The sequence below is a fragment of the Haliotis rufescens genome, unplaced genomic scaffold, assembly GCF_023055435.1.
Source record: "Haliotis rufescens isolate VD_foot unplaced genomic scaffold, xgHalRufe1.0.p SCAF_14, whole genome shotgun sequence".
In the NCBI taxonomy this organism is placed as follows: domain Eukaryota; kingdom Metazoa; phylum Mollusca; class Gastropoda; order Lepetellida; family Haliotidae; genus Haliotis; species Haliotis rufescens.
In genome coordinates, this window is record NW_025963824.1 from 21452263 (window position 1) to 21465942 (window position 13680).

At 47.3% G+C, this 13680-nt stretch overlaps 1 protein-coding gene across 1 annotated transcript in view; it reads left to right on the forward strand.

Annotated features, from left to right (window-relative positions):
- The window catches only part of LOC124116682 (mitochondrial coenzyme A transporter SLC25A42-like), a 46951-nt gene extending 33271 nt beyond the window's left edge, over positions 1-13680 (forward strand). Inside the window, exons 6-8 of the mRNA XM_046478122.2 lie at positions 196-347; positions 1352-1474; positions 8314-13680. Coding sequence (XP_046334078.1) covers positions 196-347; positions 1352-1474; positions 8314-8525 — 487 coding nt within the window. The 3' untranslated portion in view covers positions 8526-13680. The remainder of the gene's footprint in view (positions 1-195; positions 348-1351; positions 1475-8313) is intronic.

Here is a 13680-nt window from a genome sequence, read left to right on the forward strand (position 1 = left end):
GCATTGGGCATGTGTTTTTCAAACTGGAAGTGGTGTTATTAAACCAGAAATGCTTGTAACTTTGTTATTAAAGGTAGCAACCACTGTACTTTGTCAACTGTCAACTGATGTGATCAAGTCAGTATGATTCATGACAACCGATATGTTGGTGTTTGCTAGGGGTAGGGTATGATGAAAGACAATCTTTTGTTGTAGGTATCAGAACCTGAAGGAGGTGATCATGAAGACATATAAAGAGGAGGGTGTACGCACTCTGTACAGAGGATTCACTCCCACGATACTCGGCTCCATTCCATACTCAGGGACAAGCTTCTTCACTTATGAGAGTCTTAAGAAATTACATGCTGGTATGATTACTTGCCTTGCCTTACAATCTCTGGTGAACACTTTCTATCTTGGACACCTTAATGTTGAATAGGGGGCATGTTGGCACTCCTAAGGTGCTGCATTTTGTTGTGCAAAGTTGTGTCCCTTTGCGCATGATGGAAACAAATCCTAGTTTGCCGAGATTATGTTTCTAGTTCTGTCAGCACCAAAGTGGTAAACATCTAAGACCTGCATCACTTTGGGTTTTCCTCGCACATTAAGCTGACACACCGTTATATAACTGGAATACTGTTGAAAGAGTTGTTAAACCCGACTCACTCACGAATGACATCTTGCGGAGGCAAGTGAGTTAACTGACTATGAAAGTCCTGTTTCCACCCTTGCCGAACTAGGCTGGAATTCCGGAGTTACATTTTGGCTGGACAAACGAGTCCATGCATAGTTCAATCAAAATCATGTAACGAACTAGACATCCGGTTCATAAACAACATGGATTTCAACGTGCAGATTTCTGTCGACTAAAGTATTTGCAAAGCATGTTTACCGCCAACTGGACGTCAACAGATATTTTGCCAATCTTTTCATGTTTTTAATCAAGGTGCTCAAGTGATTTAATGCATTTCGTGAGGTAAGGCCCATTTTATTACTATATGCATCTTGAATATCAATCAGATGGTCTTGACTGGGCACCGCCATTTTGTTTGAAGCAATTGCAAGTGATAGAAGAAGTGGAATCTGATTGGTCAGTGGGATGGACATGGAAGGGACATAACTTTTAATAGCCACTTATGGCGCTACAATTGAGCACAGAAATTCCAACATAGTTGGGCACGTGTGGAAACTGGACTTTTATAGTCAATAAATGCCCTTGCCATTGGAAGATGACTTATGATGATTACAGTCCGTGAACATTGTATTTAGCTTGAACTGATATGTCATCCAGTATTATTCATTTGCTCATTCTGTACAAGTTTATTTTGCATATACTCCTGGCCATGGTTTTATGTCAGTGTATTTTGTGTAGAGTATGCAATGGGGAAAGATCCCTCTCCAGTGGAGCGTCTGTCCTTTGGTGCTGTGGCGGGGCTGCTGGGCCAGTCGGCCTCCTACCCCCTGGACATTGTGCGCCGCAGGATGCAGACAGCAGGTAGGCACGGCAGGCAGTGAGGAAGGCAAACACAAAGGGGTGACTGTTGGTGGGGGAAGGAAGATAGCAGGTGAGGGAGGGCAGACAGCAGATGGGGAGGGCAGACAGCAGATGGGGAGGGCAGGCAGCAGGTGGGGAGGGCAGACAGCAGAAGGGGAGGGCAGACAGCAGGTGGGGAGGGCAGACAGCAGAAGGGGAGGGCAGACAGCAGAAGGGGAGGGCAGACAGCAGATGGGGAGGGCAGACAGCAGGTGGGGAGGGCAGACAGCAGAAGGGGAGGGCAGACAGCAGGCAGGGAGGGCAGACAGCAGAAGGGGAGGGCAGACAGCAGGTGAGGGAGGGCAGACAGCAGATGGGGAGGGCAGACAGCAGGTGGGAAGGGCAGGCAGCAGGTGGGGAGGGCAGACAGCAGATGGGGCGGGCAGACAGCAGGTGGGGAGGGCAGACAGCAGGTGGGGAGGGCAGAGAGCAGGCAGGGAGGGTAGACAGCAGACAGGGAGGGCAGTCTGTTGGTGAGGAGAGAAGATAGCAGGTGGGGAGGGCAGGCAGCAGGTGGGGAGGGCAGACAGCAGACAGGGAGGACAGACTGTTGGTGAGGAGGGAAGATAGCAGGTGAGGGAGGGCAGAGAGCAGGCAGGGAGGGCAGACAGCAGACAGGGAGGGCAGATTGATGGTGAGGAGGGAAGATAGCAGGTGGGGGAGGGCAGACTGTTGGTGGGGAGGGAAGATAGCAGGTGGGGAGGGCAGACTGTTGGTGGGGAGGGAAGATAGCAGGTGAGGGAGGGCAGACAGCAGATGGGGAGGGCAGACAGCAGGTGGGGAGGGCAGACAGCAGGTGGGGAGGGCAGACAGCAGGCGGGGAGGGCAGATGGCAGATGGGGAGGGCGGACAGCAGGTGGGGAGATCAGACAGCAGATGGGGAGGGCAGACAGCAGGCAGGGAGGGCAGGCAGCAGAAGGGGAGGGCAGACAGCAGGTGGGGAGGGCAGGCAGCAGGCAGGGAGTGCAGACAGCAGGCAGGGAGGGCAGACTGTTGGTGAGGAGGGAAGATAGCAGGAGAGGGAGGGCAGACAGCAGATGGGGAGGGCAGGCAGCAGGTGGGGAGGGCAGGCAGCAGGCAGGGAGGGCAGACAGCAGGCAGGGAGGGCAGGCAGCAGAAGGGGAGGGCAGACAGCAGGTGGGGAGGGCAGACAGCAGAAGGGGAGGGCAGACAGCAGGTGGGGAGGGCAGGCAGCAGGCAGGGAGTGCAGACAGCAGGCGGGGAGGGCAGACTGTTGGTGAGGAGGGAAGATAGCAGGTGAGGGAGGGCAGACAGCAGATGGGGAGGGCAGGCAGCAGGTGGGGAGGGCAGGCAGCAGGCAGGGAGGGCAGACAGCAGGCAGGGAGGGCAGACTGTTGGCGAGGAGGGAAGATAGCAGGTGGGTAGGGCAGGCAGCAGGCAGGGAGGGCAGACTGTTGGTGAGGAGGGAAGATAGCAGGTGAGGGAGGGCAGACAGCAGACAGGGAGGGCAGACTGTTGGTGAGGAGGGAAGATAGCAGGTGAGGGAGGGCAGACAGCAGATGGGGAGGGCAGACAGCAGATGGGGAGGGAAGATAGCAGGTGAGGGAGGGCAGACAGCAGATGGGGAGGGCAGAGAGCAGGCAGGGAGGGCAGACAGCAGACAGGGAGGGCAGACTGTTGGTGAGGAGGGAAGATAGCAGGTGGGGAGGGCAGACAGCAGATGGGGAGGGAAGATAGCAGGTGAGGGAGGGCAGACAGCAGATGGGGAGGGCAGAGAGCAGGCAGGGAGGGCAGACAGCAGACAGGGAGGGCAGACTGTTGGTGAGGAGGGAAGATAGCAGGTGGGGGAGGGCAGACAGGTGGAGAGGGCAGACAGCAGATACGAAAGGGCAGGCAGTAGTAGGTAGGGGTCCATGCAGACAGTAAGGGAGAAGGACTAGATCATGTTGATGCTGGAGTGTTCTTATACTGTTTCTTTGTCTTAACCTCAACTTTTTTGCCTATCAGATATATTCCATGTATATTAAAGTGCTCTGCAAATTAGTCCTGTTATTACCGTATTCGACGTAATAAGCGCCCAGGGCGCTCTCAAAATTAGAATATTATTTTGGTGAAAAAAGAAGTTGAAAGATAAATTATTTGGTTTATGCTCACAGCCTGAAATGTTTATGTACGACAGAAATATTTTTCCAGAATTTTATTGCCCATAATTAAGTGTGCATATAATACACGAGTGCATATTATACGTGAATAAATAAGTCTTGTAAACATTGATCAATCGGAAGGGGTGCTAATTGGGATTGTTCACTAGCCAATATATTAGCAAATATCTCCTTGGGCGCTTATTAGAGCGGGGCGCTTATTATGTCGAATAAGGTACTCTCTCTAGTTTTGAAAAGTGCTAATTCTATATCTGGCTTCATGTGTTCAATCTATTTTATTAACTTTAATCAACATTCCATTCAATATATGGTCTTAAATTTTGGCGAAATTGTGGGTGAACTGATCGGAAGATTACTTATAGCAAACCTGATCAGGCTACAACCATTGACAAACCACAGTTGCCACAGAATGTATACATACATCATAAATGCTATACTCTGACTTGTATTTGTATTTGTTGTTATTTTATGTCAATGTGTTGTTATCTTGATCAAAACTTGTGAAACCTTCATGTTGTCATCGCTGATTGGTTGACCTCAAAGGGTGACCCGCCAAAACTATACCATACGTTAAGAATAACCTGTAATATACAAAAGTGCTACCCTTATAGTGATTTCAAATATAAAAAGTAAAAGCATAACCACGACAGGTAAAATAACATGATATAAGAATATTTTATCTGGTTCAAATATAGTTTCAGATATAATGCTTTGTGTGATTGATGACATGTAAGGTAGGTCTACAAATTGTCTTGCGTACAAAATGTCCAGTCAAAAACTAGGTAAAACCACAGATAAAACACTGTTATCTTGCCCATACCTACAGAGCCGTTATCTTTATTCAAGCATGAGGAATGTGTGCTTCATCAGAAAGAAATGACTTTTTACTGTTACAGCCATTATGCAATATATCACATGACTAACCATGAGCCCATGTAGTCCTGTGGGTAGCCAGGTCCTACTCAGGAACCCCCTGTCTCAGCCCTAGACTAAACATTGGTGTATGTGAGACTGTGCTCACCCAGGTCCTACTCAGGATCCCCCTGTCTCAGCCCTAGACTAAACATTGGTGTGTGTGAGACTGTGCTCACCCAGGTCCTACTCAGGACCCCCCTGTCTCAGCCCTAGACTAAACATTGGTGTGTGTGAGACTGTGCTCACCCAGGTCCTACTCAGGATCCCCCTGTCTCAGCCCTAGACTAAACATTGGTGTGTGTGAGACTGTGCTCACCCAGGTCCTACTCAGGATCCCCCTGTCTCAGCCCTAGACTAAACATTGGTGTGTGTGAGACTGTGCTCACCCAGGTCCTACTCAGGATCCCCCTGTCTCAGCCCTAGACTAAACATTGGTGTGTGTGAGACTGTGCTCACCCAGGTCCTACTCAGGATCCCCCTGTCTCAGCCCTAGACTAAACATTGGTGTGTGTGAGACTGTGCTCACCCAGGTCCTACTCAGGATCCCCCTGTCTCAGCCCTAGACTAAACATTGGTGTGTGTGAGACTGTGCTCACCCAGGTCCTACTCAGGATCCCCCTGTCTCAGCCCTAGACTAAACATTGGTGTGTGTGAGACTGTGCTCACCCAGGTCCTGCTTGGGATCCCCCTGTCTCAGCCCTAGACTAAACATTGGTGTGTGTGAGACTGTGCTCACCCAGGTCCTACTCAGGATCTAGGTACTCGAGTTCCTCATCCAAACCCTTGACTAAACATTGGTGTGTGTGAGACTGTGCTCACCCAGGTCCTACTCAGGATCCCCCTGTCTCAGCCCTAGACTAAACATTGGTGTGTGTGAGACTGTGCTCACCCAGGTCCTGCTTGGGATCCCCCTGTCTCAGCCCTAGACTAAACATTGGTGTGTGTGAGACTGTGCTCACCCAGGTCCTACTCAGGATCTAGGTACTCGAGTTCCTCATCCAAACCCTTGACTAAACATTGGTGTGTGTGAGACTGTGCTCACCCAGGTCCTACTCAGGATCCCCCTGTCTCAGCCCTAGACTAAACATTGGTGTGTGTGAGACTGTGCTCACCCAGGTCCTGCTCGGGATCCCCGTGTCTCAGCCCTAGACTAAACATTGGTGTGTGTGAGACTGTGCTCACCCAGGTCCTACTCAGGATCCCCCTGTCTCAGCCCTAGACTAAACATGGGTGTATGTGAGACTGTGCTCACCCAGGTCCTACTCAGGATCCCCCTGTCTCAGCCCTAGACTAAACATTGGTGTGTGTGAGACTGTGCTCACCCAGGTCCTGCTTGGGATCCCCCTGTCTCAGCCCTAGACTAAACATTGGTGTGTGTGAGACTGTGCTCACCCAGGTCCTACTCAGGATCTAGGTACTCGAGTTCCTCATCCAAACCCTTGACTAAACATTGGTGTGTGTGAGACTGTGCTCACCCAGGTCCTACTCAGGATCCCCCTGTCTCAGCCCTAGACTAAACATTGGTGTGTGTGAGACTGTGCTCACCCAGGTCCTGCTTGGGATCCCCCTGTCTCAGCCCTAGACTAAACATTGGTGTGTGTGAGACTGTGCTCACCCAGGTCCTACTCAGGATCTAGGTACTCGAGTTCCTCATCCAAACCCTTGACTAAACATTGGTGTGTGTGAGACTGTGCTCACCCAGGTCCTACTCAGGATCCCCCTGTCTCAGCCCTAGACTAAACATTGGTGTGTGTGAGACTGTGCTCACCCAGGTCCTGCTCGGGATCCCCGTGTCTCAGCCCTAGACTAAACATTGGTGTGTGTGAGACTGTGCTCACCCAGGTCCTACTCAGGATCCCCCTGTCTCAGCCCTAGACTAAACATGGGTGTATGTGAGACTGTGCTCACCCAGGTCCTACTCAGGATCCCCCTGTCTCAGCCCTAGACTAAACATTGGTGTGTGTGAGACTGTGCTCACCCAGGTCCTACTCAGGATCCCCCTGTCTCAGCCCTAGACTAAACATTGGTGTATGTGAGACTGCTCACCCAGGTCCTACTCAGGATCCCCCTGTCTCAGCCCTAGACTAAACATTGGTGTGTGTGAGACTGTGCTCACCCAGGTCCTACTCAGGATCCCCCTGTCTCAGCCCTAGACTAAACATTGGTGTGTGTGAGACTGTGCTCACCCAGGTCCTACTCAGGATCCCCCTGTCTCAGCCCTAGACTAAACATTGGTGTGTGTGAGACTGTGCTCACCCAGGTCCTGCTCGGGATCCCCGTGTCTCAGCCCTAGACTAAACATTGGTGTGTGTGAGACTGTGCTCACCCAGGTCCTACTCAGGATCCCCCTGTCTCAGCCCTAGACTAAACATTGGTGTATGTGAGACTGTGCTCACCCAGGTCCTACTCAGGATCCCCCTGTCTCAGCCCTAGACTAAACATTGGTGTGTGTGAGACTGTGCTCACCCAGGTCCTACTCAGGATCCCCCTGTCTCAGCCCTAGACTAAACATTGGTGTGTGTGAGACTGTGCTCACCCAGGTCCTACTCAGGATCCCCCTGTCTCAGCCCTAGACTAAACATTGGTGTGTGTGAGACTGTGCTCACCCAGGTCCTGCTCGGGATCCCCGTGTCTCAGCCCTAGACTAAACATTGGTGTGTGTGAGACTGTGCTCACCCAGGTCCTACTCAGGATCCCCCTGTCTCAGCCCTAGACTAAACATTGGTGTGTGTGAGACTGTGCTCACCCAGGTCCTGCTCGGGATCCCCGTGTCTCAGCCCTAGACTAAACATTGGTGTGTGTGAGACTGTGCTCACCCAGGTCCTACTCAGGATCCCCCTGTCTCAGCCCTAGACTAAACATTGGTGTATGTGAGACCGTGGGTAGCCTGGTCCTACTCATCCCAGCCCTAGACTAAACATTGGTGTATGTGAGACCGTGGGTAGCCTGGTCCTACTCATCCCAGCCCTAGACTAAACATTGGTGTATGTGAGACTGTGGGTAGCCTGGTCCTACTCATCCCAGCCCTAGACTAAACATTGGTGTATGTGAGACTGTGGGTAGCCTGGTCCTACTCATCCCAGCCCTAGACTAAACATTGGTGTATGTGAGACCGTGGGTAGCCTGGTCCTACTCATCCCAGCCCTAGACTAAACATTGGTGTATGTGAGACCGTGGGTAGCCTGGTCCTACTCATCCCAGCCCTAGACTAAACATTGGTGTATGTGAGACTGTTGGTAGCCTGGTCCTACTCATCCCAGCCCTAGACTAAACATTGGTGTATGTGAGACCGTGGGTAGCCTGGTCCTACTCATCCCAGCCCTAGACTAAACATTGGTGTATGTGAGACCGTGGGTAGCCTGGTCCTACTCATCCCAGCCCTAGACTAAACATTGGTGTATGTGAGACTGTGGGTAGCCTGGTCCTACTCATCCCAGCCCTAGACTAAACATTGGTGTATGTGAGACCATTGGTAGCCAGGTCCTACTCAGGATCTAGTTACTCGAGTTCCTCATCCAAACCCTTGACTAAACATTGGTGTATGTGAGACTGTGAGTAGCCAGGTCCTACTCATCCTAGCCCTAGACTAAACATTGGTGTATATGCCTACTTGGGCAGCCAGGTCCTACTCAGGATCCCGCTGTCCCAGCCCTAGACTAAACATTGGTGTATACGCCTACTTGGGTAGCCAAGTCCTACTCAGGATCCCCCTGTCCCAGCCCTAGACTAAACATTGGTGTATGTGAGACTGTGGTGTTGCAGGTGTGACCGGTCACTCCAAGGACTACACCAGCATCGTGGGGACAGCCACACAGGTGATCAGGGAGGAGGGCTTCATCAGGGGCATGTACAAGGGACTCAGCATGAACTGGATCAAAGGACCCATTGCTGTCGGCATCAGCTTCACCACGTTTGACATCTCCGTCAGATGGTTGCGCACATTTGAGTTTTTCCACATAGACGATGAAACTTAGCTGTTACAACTGTAAGGTGCTATCTGTTAGCTGTGATATGACCACCTGTGATGTAGTGCAGGATCTGTGTGTCTGGACCTGTGTGCCAGGGCATGTGTGTCTGGACCTGTGTGCCAGGGCATGTGTGTCTGGACCTGTGTGTCTGGGCATGTGTGTCAGGGCATGTGTGTCAGGGCATGTGTGTCAGGGCATGTGTATCTGGACCTGTGTGTCTGGACCTGTGTGTCTGGGTATGTGTGTCAGGGCATGTGTGTCTGGACCTGTGTGTCAGGGCATGTGTGTCTGGGCATGTGTGTCAGGGCATGTGTGTCTGGACCTGTGTGTCAGGGCATGTGTGTCTGGACCTTTGTGTCAGGGCATGTGTGTCAGGGCATGTGTGTCTGGACCTGTGTGTCTGGGCATGTGTGTCAGGGCATGTGTGTCTGGGCATGTGTGTCTGGACTAGGTTGACTTGAGTACCACCGAAAATTCTAATTTACTGTAAGAAATGACTTGATTTACAAGACCGGACCAGTTTTATTTTTTGTTACCAAGCTTTTTGTTGCAAAGATGTGTGAGGCACAAAATAATGTCAGGAGGAAATAACAAAAATTGAAATTGATAACACAAGTATTGTTTTTAAGATACATATTCTAGGGGTAATGGTCTTGCATTCAATTAATTATGGAATCATTCACAAGTAGGACTTTGAAATAAATTGACAAATATGCATACGTGACATTAAACACAGCTTTTAGACATTAAGATAATAATACAAGGATCAGGTTCTGATCTCAGTGTAAGATAGAAAAGGGTCAGAGGCACAAATCAAGTTGATTCACCATCTTCAACATCTTAATGCACCATTATGTTAGCAAACAATGAATGATTGAGATCTGTTTCTCTTGATGAAATATTTGTGTTGTGTTAGTGTTGAAATGATTGAAATGTTGTCCTAACAGCATGACACTGCATTGTGAGTGTGATAATCCAGGGAAATGAGTGTGTGTGAATGTATGTGGTGCAGGGCATCTGACTACAGCTAGGTAGGTAGGTGCTCTATGTGACTTAGGTTGTTGTCAGGTGTGTACCCAACTTGGAGTTGTGAGGTGTTTTGTGTTTAGTTCCTTTCTATAAGCATCTGTTGACAACAGTTTTCACAAGGATAGGTAAAATTAACTTTTGAAAACTGTCTTTTCTGTCCTTGTTGAAGCATGAAAATTACGTTTTATGTTAATCCCTGACCTGGAGTCTTATTTTGAAAATCTGTAAATCAAGAAATTAATAACATGGTGCCTAAGGAGTGGATTTGAGCTAGGGTAAAAGTGGCAGGTCATCTGTAGTCAAAAACATAGAGAAATTCATATTCAAGTTTCTCCTAAACTGGGGCAAGTACATTTCAAGTGTATTTTCTTGTTGACAGATACTGTGGATTAAACTAGTCTGTTTACATGACTGAGTACGGCTGTCGTGTTAGCCATGACCCAATGTATGAAGATGGATTTACACTGAACACAAGTCCTGTTCTGTCTTCATGGCTTCTCCTTGTACTTCCTGACACACACATCCAGCAGCTTCCACATGAAGTGTCATCTCTTGGCAGAGAGACGTCTGCAACACAATATAATATACAGAGGGGCTGTTGGCGCCAGCTCCCTTGTAAATCTCCACTACCGAGGGCTGGCGACACTCAGTCAGCCTGACACAAGTCTGTGTACAACTGAACAATCTCTGGGTTTAACTTTACGTACTGATTAAATACAAGAAAAATGTATGAATCAAAACAATCTCTGGGTTTAACTTTACGTACTGATTAATTACAAGATAAGTGTATGTATCAAAACAGTCTCTGGGTTTACCTTTACGTACTGATTAATTACAAGATAAGTGTATGTATCAAAACAATCTCTGGGTTAACCTTTATGTACTGATTAATTACAAGATAAGTGTATGAATCAAAACAATCTCTGGGTTTATCTTTACGTACTGATTAATTACAAGATAAGTGTATGTATCAAAACAATCTCTGGGTTTACCTTTACGTACTGATTAGATACAAGACAAGTGTATGAATCAAAACAATCTCTTGGTTTACCTTTACCTACTGATTAATTGCAAGATAAGTGTATGAATCAAAACAATCTGAATAGGTGTATGAATCAAAACAATATCGGGGTTACTGATACACTAGGAGTGATTGCTTGTGGAGTATGTCATGCTGCATGTTGTTGTACGCCTGGCTGTTGGACGTAAGTACTGTGAGAAGAGTGATGATGCAGGCCTGGCAGGACACTGCGGTGTTTTCATAATACCAGCATTGCATAAATCAGCTATGTCCAAGGCTGTAGTTGGAGCAAAAACTGGTAACTTATCTAAATGAATAAGTTTAGATGTGCATATTTAAGACAATAGTAACCCCATCAGGAAGGTTGTATGGTAAAATGCATAACATTGACTCAGTGATTCCCATCTGATATTGATGCATCACTATGTTGCTTCAATCCTACAACACTGTAGACATCTTTGTGAAGCTAATACGTCTGTAGGTTCAACTCTGCGGTATAGTGATAAGGAGCTGTTCAGGTGTGTCTGCACCAGGACAGATATGGGTATACCTACATTCTGCAGAGCATTAGTGAATGTAGGATATGATGACACATAGCAGATTCTACCACCGTTTTCAATGTTCGGTCCGTCCAAACATAGCTGTAGACTTTTAGAAAGCTACACAGGCAGCTCTCCCTGTGTGTTTGTTGGATGGCATTCCCTGAGTGAGGGGCAGTGTTGATGTGCCCGACTCACTCTGTACTTCTCATCCATCCAGTTGTGTCCAGCCGTGTGTGATGGGGGCCTCATGGTGATCAGTATGTAGTCTGGGCAGAGCTGCAATCAGCTGAATACTTCTTCACAATACACTCAACTAACCTTGTACTGTATATTGGGAACTTTTACTATGTATGCTTTTTGTTTTGTATATTTAATATTTGTCATTTTCTTTCATTAAGGGTTGAGTCTGTTTCAGAACTCACCTCAAACCCACCTCTCTAGGCCGCGCAGCAAGAAGGTGGGAACACTTGTCATCTCTTGATAACTTCCTCCATAGCAGTTCAGTGTTTACATTTTTGTTTTACCATGGCAAGAGGATATTTACCCAGTTAGAGAGTTGTTTGTTTCTGTGTATCAGAGTGCTGTGATATGTAGATGTTGCACTGTTAGACCACATACCCCAGTCCAGCACCAGACTCATCAGTCAGTAGTGCAGTCAGTCAGTCCAACCAATCAAAATACACAGCTATATTTACTGCCAACCTGTGTAGATCCTTGTTGAAGTTGGACTTCCTGTGAGGCAGCGAGGTAGATGGTGCAATGTGTGCCAGTAGGTGACACACTGCTGTGTGGCATCACTTGTTATATCATGTTCAGTATTGCTGAGTGGCATTAGTCTGTATATTATATGTAGAACTTGTTGCTTCATCCAGTCCTGCCAGGGGAACTTCATATGATCACCAATGCATCCCATACTTGCCGTAAAAGACGACTACGCTTGTCGTAAGAGGCAACTAATTGGATCGGGTGGTCAGGCTCACTGACTTGGTTGATGCATTTCATTGTATCACAATTGCGTAGATCGATGCTCCTGATGTCAATCACTGGATTGTCTGGTCAAGACTCGATTTTTTACAGACCGCCATCATATAGTTGGAATATTGCTGAGTGCGGCGTTAAACAACAAACCAACAAAGATCTCACCATGCTATGCATGATATCCCTGTTGAAGTACAGCAAGTCATAGATGGAGGGGAGACAACTCTGTACACACTGTGGCCATACTAGGTCCCTGTTCCAGAAAGGCTATCACAGCAGTAAGATAATGCCAACTCCCATGTCTAACATAGACTTATGATAGCTGATGGCTATGTGGAATGGGACCCTGCATTCAAAAGTAGGAAGTTCCTAATCAATTTTCAGTACCGCATTGTATTGAGAGCTTGTATCTTGGATCTGTAAAGGTTACAATACTAAGACATTGAAACAATGTTGGATTGCGTTTTGTGATTTTGTTACGTCTGGAGTAAGGAATGAGGACCTGTATGTGGTGTATGCTGTTTGTACCAGATGAAACTTGGGTTATGTTTTGTCCTCAAGCATGATCTTTGCAATGAAATCTGATATTGAAACTCTCAGATGACAGTCATACTGAGATAGTGCTTCCTTATTCAACCTCTGTACATGTATTGGTGTGTATTGGATATTTAGTAAGTATGTATCAGAACATATATAAAGTTTGACTGTGTGTTATGTGAGTACTATGAACTGAGTCATATTGAGTAGCCGTTAATAACTATCAAATGCTATTAACCTCTGATTTGTCTGAGACTTGATCCTATCCTTACACAGGTAGCCATCTTAAACACAATCACTTTAGTTGTCTTGGTGTGATTTAGTATGAAGGAATTTTATGTGTGTCATCTTTGACATGAAACTGCTTGTGCTAATTAATGTAATTTTCATGTTCATAATGATGCCACTTTAATTTATTGATTTGTGTAAAAACATTGATGATTGTGTTTATGGATGTCTGCTTGTTAAACCTCCAGTTAAAGTCTCATTTAATCTCAAGTGTTGTATTACCATGAAAGTCAGGTGAGCTAAAGAGATTGTGCTGCTGTATTTGGTCACTTGACCCTGACCCCTAGTGTAGGGACTGACCTTGGGTCACCATGTCCACACAGTGATGGCGCATCTTACCTTGCCACAGAATTCTTACTCAGGGTACAGACTTTTAACCAACAAGTGTACAGTTGCTCACCTCCTTCTAAACAGGCTGTTATCCTAACTCGCCTTCTGTTATTAGCAAAATACTTCTAATGATGTTAATCAGAATCAAAATTAAGCACACACACTATTATTTCCAGAAATGGTTTGTAATATTCCAGAAAAATATCAAATATGTGACATTAGTCTTCATTTATTGTTTTCTACATGTGCATACAATTGTATCACTTGTATTGTTGACATTGTATTGATGCAGTTGTAATCGCAGTTTCCTGATGTGTGATGTGTGTGCAGGATGTGCTGCTGATGTGAGTGGTGTGTGACTCCCTCCACTGCCAGTATGTCTGTGTCACATGCACCACTCTGTGATGAAATCCTGATTAAATACTACTGCTGTTGA